The 15,358-nt window shown below is 46.2% G+C and overlaps 1 protein-coding gene and 1 long non-coding RNA gene across 4 annotated transcripts in view; one reads left to right on the forward strand and one right to left on the reverse strand.

The window, feature by feature from the left end:
• ANGEL1 (angel homolog 1) overlaps positions 1–14,297 on the forward strand; it is a 14,576-nt gene extending 279 nt beyond the window's left edge. Inside the window, exons 1-10 of one of the 3 annotated variants that reach the window (XM_084520858.1) lie at positions 1,758–1,895; positions 3,131–3,730; positions 4,237–4,463; positions 5,036–5,105; positions 5,880–6,313; positions 7,013–7,139; positions 7,967–8,077; positions 8,848–8,917; positions 9,365–9,528; positions 10,360–14,297. In XM_084520858.1, coding sequence (XP_084376984.1) covers positions 3,364–3,730; positions 4,237–4,463; positions 5,036–5,105; positions 5,880–6,313; positions 7,013–7,139; positions 7,967–8,077; positions 8,848–8,917; positions 9,365–9,528; positions 10,360–10,529 — 1,740 coding nt within the window. In that variant the 5' untranslated portion in view covers positions 1,758–1,895; positions 3,131–3,363 and the 3' untranslated portion in view covers positions 10,530–14,297. Of the gene's footprint in view, positions 1–1,757; positions 1,896–1,931; positions 2,047–3,130; positions 3,731–4,236; positions 4,464–5,035; positions 5,106–5,879; positions 6,314–7,012; positions 7,140–7,966; positions 8,078–8,847; positions 8,918–9,364; positions 9,529–10,359 lie in introns of those variants that run through there. The other 2 variants (XM_084520857.1, XM_084520859.1) reach the window with 2 other exon arrangements.
• Positions 5,602–8,841, reverse strand: LOC311437511. The gene is made up of 2 exons (XR_014693528.1): positions 8,606–8,841; positions 5,602–8,524 (listed from the first exon to the last, which is right to left on the reverse strand). It is a non-coding gene; the product is annotated as an uncharacterized lncRNA (long non-coding RNA).
• Positions 14,298–15,358: the final 1,061 nt, after the last annotated feature.

The following is a 15,358-nucleotide window of genomic DNA, read 5'->3' on the forward strand; positions in this document are numbered from 1 at the left end:
TGCTGACAAGTTCCCCATATATTCTGTAACAGTGTGGCTTGTAAACATGTCAGTACTTAACGGAGCCTCAAATCATGTATTCATTCATCCCACCAGCTGATGTTGGTGCTAAATTTGCTCAACACTTACTATTTTGCATAACTTACACTGAGGTCTCTGTAACCTTTCCATTTTGGCTAGAACCAAAATTGTAACACAAGAGGCTTTCTGATAAAGGTTGAGCAGAACTGGTAGATACATTTATTCCGTTTCCCTAGAGATGGGGTATTTTTAGTGTCTTTGTTTCCCTAGGTTCTACATAAACCTCCCAACTAGTCCAGTCATTAGAGGCCATGATAGGGTTATTTTATATATAGAACAAAACATGCTGCATAAATCAGTGGAAGGTTTGACCCCAAAGCAAACGACCGCTGTCAGCTTTGATTTTATTGCCAAAGTTTGTAAATATTTTTCTCTAGCATAGGCCAAACAACAGTGGCTGTCGAGATGCTTGTCTGTGGTTCTGGCCAGTGTTCTTCTCCCATTCCAGTCCAATTAGGCTGATGTGGGCTGGGCTGGACCTTCAGATGCTTTCTTTGATCTTTCCTCTCCCAGAACAGCCTTGTTTTAAATGCTCTGGTCACTTGCCCTTGCTGCCGCATATCTTTCCTCTGGTGAACATTGTCTGCTTTAGGCAGACACCAATGATGGTTTCCAGAGGTTTGCTTCCCACAGCAGCATATGGGAGACCACAGTCCAGTGCTGTGCTTTGCCAGAGACATCTGTGGATTTTGGGACAGGTCACTGCTTCTGTGCCTCAATTTCCCCCTCAATGACACATTTGGTCCTAACTCAAAGAAGCAGAAATAAGAAAGTGCTCTGATGCCACTGCACGGTGATCCATGTAAAACTCTGGATGCAGGTATTGGAAATATTGCTTTGCCTATTTGAAAAAGACACTATTGCCTTTTTGCTTTGAAAATACCCCCCAGAGCAGAGCACCACATTGCAGTAGTCAGTGTGCTTCTTGCTAACAACGATCTGTGGGGTTGTGTATCTGCAGATTTTAGAATGACATTGGCTGGATTATTATTTATGTACTTAATTACATCAGCTCAGGTCCTAGCTGGGGGTGCCCTTTGTACTGATCAGAATACACAAACAGTGTTAGAGACAGAAAGTGTTTGAGGATAACGGGAGAGACAACAGCAGGTGACCGTCAAGGGCACGGTTTGGCAGCACTGGTCAGCACAGCAGGCAGGGGTGATGGGTGTTTTGTTGAATTTATTACAAGAGCCCATTGATAAGAGTTTGGAAGAAGATCTCTGGTGAGATCACCCTCCAGAGGTGTGCTGTGTGTCTTTTCCAAGAAGAAGGTGAAACACCAGAGGCAGCACAAATGTTTTGTCTGAAAATATTAGAAGGATTAACATGAAGCAGAAATCAGCCTCTAATAAGTGTGAGGTATAAGCATTAAGGGTATAGGATTGAAATGCTTCCTAGTAGGTAACAAGTATGATTTTAAAGGTAATTGTAGTTCAGCTGAGTTAGCTTTTACCATTTTGTATATTAGTATAAAATAGTAAATATGTGTGTTTGGTGCGAAGAGCTGAAAGGGCGCTCAGTTTATCCGTTTGCCTTTGGACGTTGCGCAGAGCAAAATGCAGAAGGAAGCAAAACACGAGAGAGGTGCACTTGAGGTGGGACCCCTCCTTTCCCCTGAACCTGCCCCGTTTCAACGCGTGGCAGGCTCAGCTTTGAAAGCCTGTGAGGGCGAAACCTTTCGCTTAGAAACCCGCCCCCAGGCCGGCGGGGTGAGGCGGCCACCGCCTCCCGGCCCTAACGCCGCCACCCCCGGCCCGGGCCAGGCCGCAGCGCGTCCCGGGGCGTTGTGCTGAGGGGCCGGGGCGGGCACGGTGAGTGCCGGGGCCGAGCCGTGAGGCCGGGGCTGAGGCGGGGCCGAGCCGTGGCGTCGCCTCAGCGGGGCCGGGCGGGCGGGCGCTATGATCGGCACGGTGCTGTGCTACGTGCTGCTGCCGGCCGCGCGGCTCCTCCGGGCCCTGCGAGGTAACGCGGCCCCGGGCGGGCGGGGGGCGGCGTCGTGGAGGCCCCGGGGGCTCCCCGCAGCCGCCCCGCGGTGTCGGGGCCTGCCCCTGGGGCGCGGGGCGGGTGTGGGGGAGCTGGGGGCGGCCTCCTCGGGAGCCTTCCCGGCCCTCAGCCGCCCCGCGGGGCCTGGCCTGGCAGCACGGAGGTGCTGCTGGCCCCCGAGTGTGACTGCTCGGGGCGGCTGTCGCAGGGAACCTCAGCGAAAAAAGCCATGTGGAGGAGAAGGGAGTTGCTGGTCTGCAGCAGGGAGCAGTGTTTGTGTGTAATTTCGTAGCAAGAGAGCAGTGCGGCATCTGCGATGGCCATACAGGTGAAAGGAGCTCCCGGCTCTTTCTGTTGTGCACCACTGATATCAGCATATCCAGAAGTGTTACGTGAACAGCAGGGATTTTTTTTTAAATCATATATCAATCATCGGGTGTTCTTAAATCCTTATCAGGATTCCTTCTGTGCGTATATTCTCTCTGATAAGGCCTTCAGTTGTTCACATCTGTCCCTCTGCTTCTTTATTTTTCACCTATTAATTACAGAACAGTATTTTAGCACATTCATATTTTAAATAACTACTTCAAGGCCTCTTACCTTACTGTTTTCACTGAATCCCTGGAAAGACACTTGCTCCAAGTGGTCATCTACAAGCGCTCGGCTTCGTAACCCACGTACCCCATCAGCTAACTTCTACAGACTGCGCCTTCATGTGTTGTTGAGAGCAGGTACAATTTCCACAGCACCTTTTAACCCGGCTGGCTGTGGCACTGCCTGAGTTAGAACTGCGCTCTGTGGCATTGGTAAAGCCATTGTTGTGCTGTACAATTTCAGTGACTTTGACTAATATAACTAGAATTGGACTGTGGCCTAGCATTAAGAGGCAGGGTAAGTTATTTAGGCTGTATCTACTTTTCTTCAGGGAAGTCACTTGTTTGGGTTGTCATGCGGAATGGTTGTATTGCACTGAGCTACAGCAAATGCACTGGGGAAAAATAAAAAAAGGTGAGAAAGGCCTTTCATCTGTATTATGTTAATTAATTTATTTTCTTAATGGCAGATGCTTTCTTTACCTGTCGAAAGAATGTGCTTCTGGCGAAGAGCACGTCCACCCAGATAGAAGGCATCTTTGCTGCAACCAGAGGAAATTCGGTCCAGGAAGAGCAGGAAGCCCTACTCCAGCAGTGGCTGGAAGAAGGAGCAGGGAATCTGCCAGCCAGTGAGAGTGCTCTAGCAGCGGGGAAAGTATCAGCTACACTCACTAGTGACTGGTTAGAAGGTTCAGAGCTATTGATGAGTAGCCTTAGCGACCTGAATTCGGCTCCAGAAGTCACGTGGCGTGCCGGTCAGCAGCTCACGGAGCTATGTGCCTTGGCTTCTTCAGAACCACAAGACCATGCAGTGACTAAACTGGAAAAATTACCAGCGGAGAAGACAGTGGCTGTAGTAGGCAGTGCTCCGTGGGCAGCTGTGGTGCCACAGACGGATCACCAAATGGTTGGCTGTGCCCCTATTGGTGTGGGAGGGCAGCACGAAGACCCGGCCGTGCTGGCATGGAGCTTAGCAGGTGGTGCAGAGATGGTGCCAACAGAGCCCCCTGCCTGGCCCGTTCAGGATGCTGTACAATTTTGTCCCCTCCTGGAGGAGGTACCCTACCACGGTCAGTGGCAACAGCTCTGAATCTAATGTTTAGTTGGGAATTTGTTGGGAACCTGGTTAGGTTGTAGTGTCTGGGTGAGGTGAATGGGTCTGGGCTTCCTGGCTGTACCACAATGATTGTATCAGTTTGTATAGAATTGACAAGATCTGCTACTGAAAGCTACAAAGTAAGTTTTTGCTGAGGCAGGGCTGCTTTCAGCTAGTAATCTCAGTGCTTCTAGATTGTCTGGATATTGATATGTTAATTCAGGAACTGTGTCTGAAAAATACAGAAAGAACCCAAAAGTTGGTAGAATTTTTCAGTATGCTCAGTCTGGTCTTCTGTTAACCCTTCCTCATTGATGTATACTCAAATGAATCCAAACAAAGCATCCAAAACCCAAAGTGAGTGAGGGTTTGCTCAAGCCTAGAGAATGTGATTGACTATATTCTGGGTCTCAGGGAAACAAAAGTATCAGGGGGTACCCAACATGGCTGTAATTTGGCTTTTCTGTCTCTTGCATCTAGAAATTTTATGGAGAGACTGGGAGGATCTTTCTGTCCAGCCTTGTGAGCTAGAGCAGGCTTCAAAAAACCCTCCTCTCTTTGAATTTCGAGTCATGTCTTACAACATCCTGGCCCAGGACCTGGTGGAACAGGGCCATGATCTTTACATACACTGTCATCCGGACATCCTGAACTGGGACTACCGCCTTCCGAACATTTTACAGGAGATCCAGCACTGGGATCCTGATGTGAGTATGACTGAGCCCCTTCCACGTTGGTATCACCAGAATTTTAACTTCTTGTTTGATCTAACAGCTTGTTTGTTTGTTTGTTTAATAGAGGTGGGGGAAGTCCTGGGAAGATGCTACTTGGTAACTCAGTGCTGATTCCTCTGAGACTAATTGAGGCTTCAAGTACATATTTTTTGGGTGCCTGTTTTGTTTGGACTGTGTTTCTGTAGCAACTAGTAATACTTTGATAGCAGGGGTTAACTTAGTAAACAGCAGAAGTGGAAGAAGAGGTAATGCATTTTTGGGAGAGAAGGGCCAGGCTTGCAGGGCAGCATAGGAGAGGATTTCGTGACTTTCTTTCTTGGTGTGATGAAGGATCTTTCACCTCATCACTGGATAACTGAGTGATAAGCTAATGTGACCCCAAAAGTTGTCTTTCTCTGGCTGGGAAGTACAGGACAGAGGTGCAGTGATGGCCTTTTTGTTTGCAGGGTTAGTATGTGAGTGCACTTTTGCACTTCCTTCCTTCCCCAAAACAAGGTAACTGGCAAATGCTGGTGGAGCGAGTGAGGTCTCTGCCTTCCTTCCAGGTTCTGTGTCTCCAGGAGGTGCAAGAGAACCATTACTGGGAGCAGCTGGAGCCAACGTTCAAGAAGATGGGTACGTCCTCCGTTTGTGTGTCTGTACCTCCAACTCACGGGACTGGCCAAGCAGTTCTTCCTGCTTAACGTCTTCAAAGCACTCAGTCTTCATAGAACTCTTCTTCCTTTTTCTCTGAGCAGCTGCTGGCCCTGCTTCTGGGCTGTCTGCCTAGAGTTTCACCCTTTCTTTTCTAACTGATCTTTCTCCTATTTGACAGATCAGAGTAACAAAATTGAGAGGGTCCTAGAAGGACAAAGAGAGAAAAAACTCACGATTGTGAATAATAAACTGCGATTACTGGGACAGAATTGGGTATAATGCTGTGCCCAGGGCATTACAAAAGGAGCAATTGTATTGTACAAAATGTTGTACCCAAAGGAGCAGAGGTTGGAGTCCATGCCTCCCAAGTAATGAATCCTGTTATGTGCCCCAACATTGCTTATAGCTAGTGGGAACTGAGACCTTAAGGAATGCTGACCTGGAATGTAAAATGTTATGTAACTAAGCAACCAGGTTTTCACAAGTAGGGTTGCTTTATTGGCCAGTGATGGATGATTTTTGTAGTTAAGCCAAGTTCTGTTGTAGAAAACAGTGTGAAAATTAGCAAGATAGGATTGTGTAGGGATTGGAGAAATCATCCTTCTGGACGGGTCTCCCAGATTGAATTGCATTCTCCCAAAATTGTAGTGGGAGCTTCTTCTACTGCATAGACTTGCTGAACTCTCCAGTGATGGAGGGAGAGCCTAAGGTAGTGGCCAGATCAGCTTTTAATGCGTGATGGTTTCTTTCCAGGCTTTGATTGCTTCTATAAACGGAGGACTGGGAGAAAGACCGATGGCTGTGCAGTGTGCTTTAAGGACAGCAGGTTCCAGCTGATCAGCGTCAGCCCCATAGAGTATTTCCGTCCTGGCCTGGACGTCCTCAATCGGGATAATGTGGGCTTGGTGTTGCTGCTACAGCCTCTGCTCCCAGAGGGCCTGGATCTGAAGGCAGTCAGTCCTCTGTGTGTGGCCAACACTCACGTGCTGTTCAATCCCCGGCGGGGAGATATCAAACTTGCCCAGATGGCCTTGCTCCTAGCAGAGATCGACAAGATTGCAAAAACTCCCGAAGGCAGCTACTATCCTGTCATCTTGTGTGGAGACCTGAACTCTGTGCCTGATTCTCCACTTTACAAATTCATCCGGAATGGTCAGCTTTCCTATCATGGGATGCCAGCCTGGAAGGTAGGTGCCAGCCAGATAGTGTAGCTTCTTGCTGTGTGCTGCTGAAGAAATGCATGGCTGTATTTCTTTCCCTCATGAGGAAATAGTCTCGATATTAAATTTAGTTATTCAGGACTCATCCTCAATGCCTCAAGCACTGCCGAGGAAAGAAGCAGACAGATGCATGTGTGCTGTTTCCAACTCACCTTTTCTGGTTTCTCTTGAGGCAAGCCAGTGATAACAGACACTTAATTTCAGGTCCTGGTTCTCCTTTGCTATGGGATTTTTGTGCCTAGGTGACTAGAAGTGTAGGCAAGTACAACTCCACCGAGACATACTGAAATTTTATGTAGATGTTTGGTATGAAAACAGTTTTGCTCATGAAATGGACCTATGCTAGACTCCTGTGGGTATTTGTTAATGTGTATCCGCATTCAAATGTGATACTGGCTTTTGAGCTAAATCTTCAGCTCAGTAATGGATGTCTGCAAAATATATTCAGTCATGAGAATTTTAGTTAACTGTATCCATCCTGCAGAGCTGAAGGTTTATAATGTCTGCAGTACATTCTAAATGGCTTATTTTACATCTTTCCATGAGGGCATTCTCCTGTTTTGCTCCTGGTGAGTGTGTATACATGTATTGTCTACAGCTTGCAACTTGCAAAAGTTCTGTTACATGTTACTGACGTTTCCCCTCCTGTTCCTTGCCTCCTTGCAGGTGTCCGGTCAGGAAGACTTTTCGCAGCAGTTGCATTCTCGGAAGCTGGTGGCCCCTCTGTGGCCGTGTTCACTGGGTGTAACAGACAACTGCCAATATGTTACTCGGTGCCAGCCGAAGAAACAGGGTGAGCTCCGGTGTGAACTGAGAACATGAGTTTGCTGAGGCTGGGGAGTCTGTGGGCATTGCTGACTCTCTGCGTAGCTGAGGCATGCGTTGCATGAGGCAGTCAGCAATGATTCTCTTCTATCCTTTTCCTTGATATGTGAATTAAATTTAATTTTTCTGGACTCTATCACCGCAGCCCAATTTCTGGCATCTTTCCCTTGTCAACAGCTGAATGGTCCCTTACAAGTAACGGTTGCCCTGCATACCTTTTTTATAGTCCCACATTTTAGCTTTTGTGCAATTGGAAATGATCTTCAGCAGCCACAGCTTTTAGCTGCGTTTGTATGAGCAGTTTTGGGCAGTGTTTACACACTATTATTAAGAAATCACCAAGAGCCCGCTTTAAATCAATGTGTTCCTGACTGTTTCTATCGAGGATTCAAAAAAAAATGACCCCATGCTAAACAGCTTTTGTTGGAAGCTTGACTATGAAACTTGCATTCATCCTGATCTGCAGAAACATGCTTTCTTTTTAGGCAGACTTGAGTTTTCTCAAGTTGCAAGCTAGCCAATCTGTCTAAAAGTCCTTTGAGCTTAGGACCTAGAGTTTCAGAAAGGACATCCTTAATTTGTCTAATCATGATGGATGCGTTAGCTAAATGCTCTGTTCTTCTACACCGATATACCTGCTGTGATGTGTGTTTAGATTAAGTGATTCTCATGGCATAAAGGTGCTTGGGCTCAAAAATCTCAAACTAAAGAGGTCTCAATAGTATGTAGATGTCCCCTGTAGATGTGGCTTTGCTGCAGACACTTTATTCCCTTCAATTATATTTCTGTCTGCAGGCAGACGTAAGTACAGCCGGGACTTCCTGCTCCAGTTCCATTTTTGTGATATTGCCTGTGAACGACCACCACAACTAGTCCTCTTGGAAGGTGTGACAGATGCTAAACCAGGTATTAATACGATATTTTTCAGCTCATGACTCTCCTAGCTGGATTTTGATGAAAAATGGAATTGGAGGTGATGCCTGGTGAGAAAAGGTGAAGATGGAAGGGTAGCATTTTGTGGCTGTGCGATTATTAATGGATTCCACGAGAACTCAGAGGACAGTATTGCTGTCCTCGTATATTGAGTCTTGCAATGTTGTGTTCCTTGAAATGCACGGAGATTCAGGCTCTTTAGGAGGCTGTTTCTGACAAAGGCATTTTTTTCACCACCTCAAGGTTTTTGTTGCAGTAGAACAAACCTGAAGACCATCACATCACAATGGCTGCAACATAAATGTCTCTGGATGCTGGTACCCAGTAGGCACTGTTGCATCCCTGGGCTTTGTGGCATGGCTCTTTCTGCTCTCCATTTCTGTTCAGCCTTTCTTAGTTGCCCTTTGTGTAAGCTGTAGGCTAAGGCAAATGAACTTGAGATTAAAGGTTAAACTACCCTGGGCTTTGATAGTATTAAATGCTTTAGGGACATGTCCTTACCTTCATAGGACAGAATATGACTTTTCAGTTGTTTGCAGCAATCTGCTCTCAGGATGTTCCTGTTAGTCTTAGACTGGGATTTCCTTTGAATATTTTCCTGTATGGTGCCTTTGACTAGAAGCTATTGCTCTTCTTGGGCAAAAGAATTTGTTTGGTCTCAGGACAAACTTCTCAGACTTGGGATGAGCAGCCTCTTCCAGTATTTATGTAGGTTTGTCTGGAATCTCTCTGCTCTCTTGCAGATCGCCCTGCATACTGGCCCAAGCACGCTGCTGTAGTGAATGACCCCGATCTCCAGCCACTCATCCCAAGGTAATTGAGTGCACCTTCAGTGGTCCTGCTCTTCAAACCCTGTCTCATTTTCCTCATTGCTGAAAATCTGACTAAAGTAAAGACTGAAATAAAAGTGAGGGTGGAAGAGAGTAAGGAGGGCTGTCTGGAACAGCCAGATCCACCTCCCCCCAGGGTTGTCCCAGTAACTGGGCACTGTCCTGTCAGCATCGGGTCGGTGAGGCCAAGAATGAAGGGCATAGACAGGACAGGGTATTGGAGACAAGGTAAGTTCCTAGTCTGCTCTGTCTTCAGTGCAAGGGGAGTGAATAATTCAGGAAGGCTGTCTCTCTGTATGTGTTCTCAAACCCACAGATGGTTTGGAGGGTTGCATCAGCAAAGGAACATCCAACTTTAGCTGTGACTGCAACACTGAACGCTGCATTGTCCTCTTTCCTTTCTCGGTAAATTCTGGCTGTTCATGTGCAGGTCTTCAGGTGTTATCCAGCATGGCCTCAACCTGACCTCTGTCTACAGCCACTACCTGCCACAGAGGGGACGCTCAGAGGTCACAACCATGCCCATGGGACTTGGTGCCACCGTTGATTATATCTTCTATTCGGCAGAGCCTGTGGAAAATGGGAGCAGAGGGGGTGAGTGCGGCAATGCAGGGGTTATCCCTGCGGCATTGGGAGAGGGCTGTGAGGTATAACAGTGCAGCTCTGTGCTGGGCAGAACAGTTCATTGGTCTGGGGTAGATCTACAGGGTGTGACTTTGAAGTGATGCACAAAGGGGAAGCAATATCTGTTCAGGTATCTAAGAAGACAGTATTTGGTGTGGAAAAACTGAGGCTGCTCAGAGGAGGTTCATGTAGACTTCTAAGGAAGCCAGAACAGAACGCATTCTGCTTCCTTTGTCTATCTATCTACTTGTGCTCCTGGTAACAGGCAGTGCTGAGTCCTAAGTTCAAAGCTCGGACTTTAAGTCTGACTGTGACCACGCACTGTCCTTCGAAGGAGGTGACTCTTCTTACGGTGACAGTACCTCTCTACTACCTGACACAACAGTTAGTCTAATGAAAGACTACATGTAAATGCATCCAGGAACTGCCTCTGACATGGTTTGCGTTATGTCAGAGTCAACTTTGAGGAGGAAGTGAGGAGTGAAGGGGAAAATTTGAAGCTATCTCTAGGATTTATAGGAAGCGCCTTTCATTCCACTGTAAGCAACTGCCTGCTGAATTTAACATATTCTTGATAAGCATATGAAACCATTGAATTGCAGTAATGAAACCATTGAATTGCAGTATTACAGGTTGCTCACTGCTTTCACATCTAGACCCAAAGGTGCATGCAGTGTTTGTGCAGAATGTCTTCCTTTATCGGGAAAAGGATCGGAAACCATTGACAAGCATCCCTCTGAGAGTCTGTGGAGCTAATGTTCAGCACCAGCCTTCAGCTGATGTTTCTTTCCACTTTGTCAGGTCGCAGGCTGTACCGGGATGGAGTCCTGAAGCTACTTGGCCGCCTTTCCCTTCTCTCTGAAGATGTCTTGTTGATGGCAAATGGCTTACCAAATCCTTTTTGTTCATCTGATCATCTCTGCCTGCTGGCTAGCTTTGGCTTGGAGGTCTCCAGCCTCAGAGAGGGTTAGTGATGGTCCCCTTTCCCTAAAGAAAAGCTGTTTTGAACGCAGCGGTTTGAGGCTCTGGATGCACAACCTGCTTGCAAGAAAACTCTTATTTTTGTCATGCCCTCAGAGTCCTTTTCTCCCATTACACCCTCATAAAAACCAGGGATGAAAGAGTTGGAGCCCTTCCTGTGTTGGTATTTTGTGGGTCTCTGCTTCCAGTGGGCTTCTGGTTATGTTCAGGCATTGTCATCTCTTAAAGGGATCCACAGCTTCATTTAACAGATGTGTTAGTGCTGCAGGAACCAACCTCACTCCCATGTTTATTTGTCCTGTGACAAGATCTTCAGGGACTGGGGAAATAGGCAATGCTGTCCACTTCTGTTCAGTTCATTTCTACCAAGCAGCAGGGCATGTACACACCAATATTTTTTTCACACCAAAACAATGTTTCTTTTAATTTCTGGGTGATAGGTTATGGAGCGTGGTCCTTTGGGAGCAGTGGTTCTGCTAACTGCTTAGAAATTGCTTTTACTTAATTATAAGGGCTGAACTGCCGTCAGAAAAAAAATGTATAGTTGAGCCCTTTCATCAAGAAGCTCCCTACTGTGTCTAGTGGTCCAGGGAAGGGGATTGCTTGGAATGGAGGCAGGGGTTCTACAGAGCCACCCACAGGAGCTCTAGATCCACAGCAAAGGCCTAGAGGCCTTGGGAAAGGCTCCCTTCCTTTCTGGCAGTCTTGGAGTGGTTCCTAGGAAACTTGTGGGGAGAAGCTCATCCCAGTGAATGTCAGATGAAGAAAACTGTCCTGTAAGACGTAACGACCCCAGGAGTCTACAGCTCCCAAAAGGGAGGTGAAAATGGAACGTGTAAAGAGGAAACAGCCATCGAATGGAAGAGCTGAAGAGATTCTCGCTTGCCCTTCTTTTTCTGTGTCCTTCCTATTCTGTTTGGCTTTTTGGGACAGAAAACCAACCTATGGCATCCTGCTGGGCCAGGCTCCCAGCTTTCTGAGCTAGCCACGTTTAGTTAGAACCCATAGGACTGACTCCTGTCTCTTGACAGACGTTGGGAGGGAGGGAAGGCTGTGTCCTTGGAGGCAGTCACTTGGATCCCAGTGTACCTTTGATGTCCTGTTAGTGTAGTTTTCTCATCAGTATCCTGGACAGCACAAATACAACAGAACTGTACCTGTTCCTGGGGCAGATTCCTTAGTTCAGCATGACTTCTGGTGCTCAGTTTTGCTGTAAGAGATGGGAGCAATATTGACAGAAACATTTCTAACATTCTGTTCACAAATGGGGCTGGGAAATCCTGTCCTGCCTCAGTCAGATTTTTGAGAGAGCGTACAAAAAGACTTTAAATACCATTTCCTCTTTTTGTGTCACACTGGGGAGTTTCATATTTTAAATGTTACTTTCTTTATTGAAAAATAAAATGTTTCTAATTTAAGAAAAAACAAACACAAAGTAACTGCAGCAGCTTGTGCTCCTGGTAGCTAAACTCTTTGAGGACTTGCTCAACAAGGCACTTCTGGCTAGGGTATGAAAGAGGAGAACATGAATTAGCTACACAAGACAGTAATGATGGGTGATGAGAGGGAAGATGTGGCTCTAGCTGTTGTCTCCTATTGCATCCTCAGATCCCAGAGGTGGTCTATTTAGCCTCAGCGGTTATCTTGCAAAATGGGTTGCATTCAAGAACCCTTCCCCTTCTTCCAAAAAAAAACCCAACAAATGCTGCTGATCTTTCACAGCTGATTTCTGTAAGTCACAGGAACAAGGGGTGGGGGCTGTGTGCTGTCCCCATATGACTGCATACGAACTGCATATCCTTGCCCCTGCCACATGGTGTGGCATTTGCTTGGTGACGTGTGGATGGCTTTGGCTGTACCAGCTGGGATAACGTGTAGGAATCTGTGTAAGTGAACAGAAATCTGGGGTGAGTATGTTTGCAGCTTTATTTGCCCCAAGTTTCACAGGTAATGGCTCTCATCCAACACCGGTGTGCTTGTGCCTGGGGAGGGATGCAGAGCTGTGTGTTTCTGTGGATGGTTTATTTTGAGAGTTGCACTAATTTGTGTAGGTATTTTAACTTGGATTTTGTTACTGGTTTTATTTGTGAAAGGAGGGGAGGAAAGGGAAATCTGTGCAACTAGGAACTTTATTTTTCTGCCAGGCTGTTTGCAGGTTGCCAGAAAGCAGCCTGGTAGCAGATAACTCCCACCAGCTGGTAACATTGGAAAGGGAAACTGGGAAGACCCTGAAGGTTTAAAAACAACCCATCAAAAGCAAAACAAAAAACACTGCGACACATAGTGCTGCCACTTGAAATGTTAACCTTCTGCTTTGGTTGTAGCTGCTGGCCTGGTCTGATGGTCAGGTAATGAAGGGTGGGAGGGGTGTGTGTGTGTGTGTGTGTGTGACAGGCCTGCTGCCCCTCTGCCCCACATGCACCGTATGCTGTCAGATGAGCTGGTTGCCCAAGCACCCTGCCAGTTTTGTGATGTGGCTGAGGCATAGGAGCTGCGCTCGAGCATCACAAGTGCTTCTTCCATTACATTTAGACCAAAGACTTGACTTTTCTTCTGTGTATCTTGCATGAAGGCATCTGTCGTGAGGCTTTAAGGTTCCAGATATATTTTGTTGGAAAATCTGTTTCACAGGTCAGCCTAACACTTTTTTTTTTTTTTTTTTTTTCCAATACATGAAATTGTATGGTATGGACTTGGAATGGTTAAGCTGCTGAACACTGTGGATATAGAGCCATATGCTTAAAAAACCCAGGACGATGCCTGCAAATCTTCCATTTCTGCTTTCTGAGGATTAGAAAGCTCAATCTTGTAGCTCCCAAAGCCTTGGCTCACGTATGTTTCCTTGGGCATTTGTGGGTGAAACTTGCAGAAATGCAGGACCATTACAGTTGATTGCTGTGGTTGTTTTGATTACTGTCCCTGTAGCTCTGCTGTAGACCCTACAGACTTGCCCTGTTTCAGGAAAGAAGAATAGCTGCTCTAGAGCAATTCAGAGTTGGGAGACCTGTGAGTGCCTATGGTTACAGACTGTAGGGGGAGTTTGTGGGTGGGATGGATGGAAATAGTCCCTGCCACCAACATGGCAGCTATTACATAGTTGTAGGGGGAAAATAATGCTTTTTTTCAAAATCAAAGCTCTGACGCTTTGAGAATATCACATAGTGATATAATAACAAACTGTGGTAATGAGCAACTGGAGGTGGGAAGCAGAATTAAGAGATTCCAGACTCTTAACACTGTTTCTTGACCTAAATGTCTGAGTATTTGCAATTAGCATGGCTTTCTGATAAATTACAGAGAGGCATGTAAACAGTTATGAACAAGAATATCTACAATCGGAAAGAGGTGTTATAGAGGTAGGTTCTACCTCATATTCTCAGTAGTGATGTAGAGAGAGCTCAGGGAGATTGGTACTTAGGGAAAGGGATGCCAGAGACCACTGGCAGCATGCATACCTACCCTATAATCAGTCTCCTAAGCTGCAGGGACATGCAGCTGTAGAGGCAAACACAGATTTGACAAAGTATCTTAGCTAGACAACAGCTTAAATTGCACCACAGCTGCTAGGCTGTAATTAATTACACCATTTAGATGGAAGTCCAACTTCTTTAGCTTTCTCAGAGTCTTAAGTTTGTCACTTCACGAGGATGCCCTTTATAATCAGTTCCCCAAAATATGTGGGATGGGGGAGTGGTAAACAGTGTAACTGCTCTAATTTCTGTCCTTTTGTCAATAAATGAACCTTGGCTGCTGCTTGAGGTCTTCTTTCTCTACGCCTTTTCCTTATGAGGTGTCTTTCTGGCAGCTGTTTTCCCATGACTGCCAGATCCAATTATCTTTCTAAGTTACTGGTGTTTATTTATTTCTTCATTTAGAAGCTATGGGTGAATTCTTTAGGAGTAAGTTATATTATAAACTCAACATTTTAACAGTGTCAAGCCATAAGATAGTGAGTTCCCCATCCCTCATCTCTGAAGAGTTAAGTGGGAGGGATGGGAGCTCTGAAACCAACACTTAGATAGGAATAACTCTTGTTAAATAAAAACAAAAACAATCAAGAAATCAAGATTTGCTGTTAGTGCCCTTCGTGCCACCTGCTTTGTGAAGCACAGGAGATCAAAGGACCGTAGTTCCTCTTCTCTAGAGTCTGCTAGATGCTCCAAGAAAAATTGTGCATCTCAGAGATGCTCTTTCAAGAGCAGATCAAGGTACTTGTTGGGCCCCTAATGATTTTTGAGAGTGATTATCTTAGCAAACAGTCTGCAGGCCAGGGCTCTGCTAGACTGCAATTTTTCCTCCCATTGTTACCACCTTACTAATGAAGGTTTGCTGAATGTACAGCTAGGACTGTGCAAACATTTAGGGTTCATCCAAATGCAGATGAAGCCTTTTTGTGGCTCATCTAAAGGAGGAGCGCACAAGCCTTTGTAGGATACCATCTCCTTTCAGTAGGCTTCCCGCGGTGCGAGTTAATTGAATTGCTGTCTGTGACCTCTTCCCTACCAGACTGTAGCTGCCTGGGTTGGTTGTAGTGCTTTTTGTGTCTTGGTCACATAGAGATGAACAAGCTGGCCGATCATTGCCATCGGAGGTACTGCATCATGTTTCAAAGCGTGATGCTGAGTTTCTGCAGCGAACTTGCCTGCTGTAATGCTAACATAGATGCGTGTTATGCCTCAAGCTCCTTCCTTTTGTCAGTTGTACAAGTTTGGCTTCTCCTGTTATGGTAAGTTATCTGCCAGCTTCCACTGAAAAGTCGTTGTAGTCTTGAAGCTCTTTTCCCTTTTATTTATTTACTTCAGTTTGAGCCTGCACATTC

The sequence above is a fragment of the Aythya ferina genome (genome assembly GCF_964211825.1).
Source record: "Aythya ferina genome assembly, chromosome: 5".
NCBI lineage: Eukaryota > Metazoa > Chordata > Aves > Anseriformes > Anatidae > Aythya > Aythya ferina.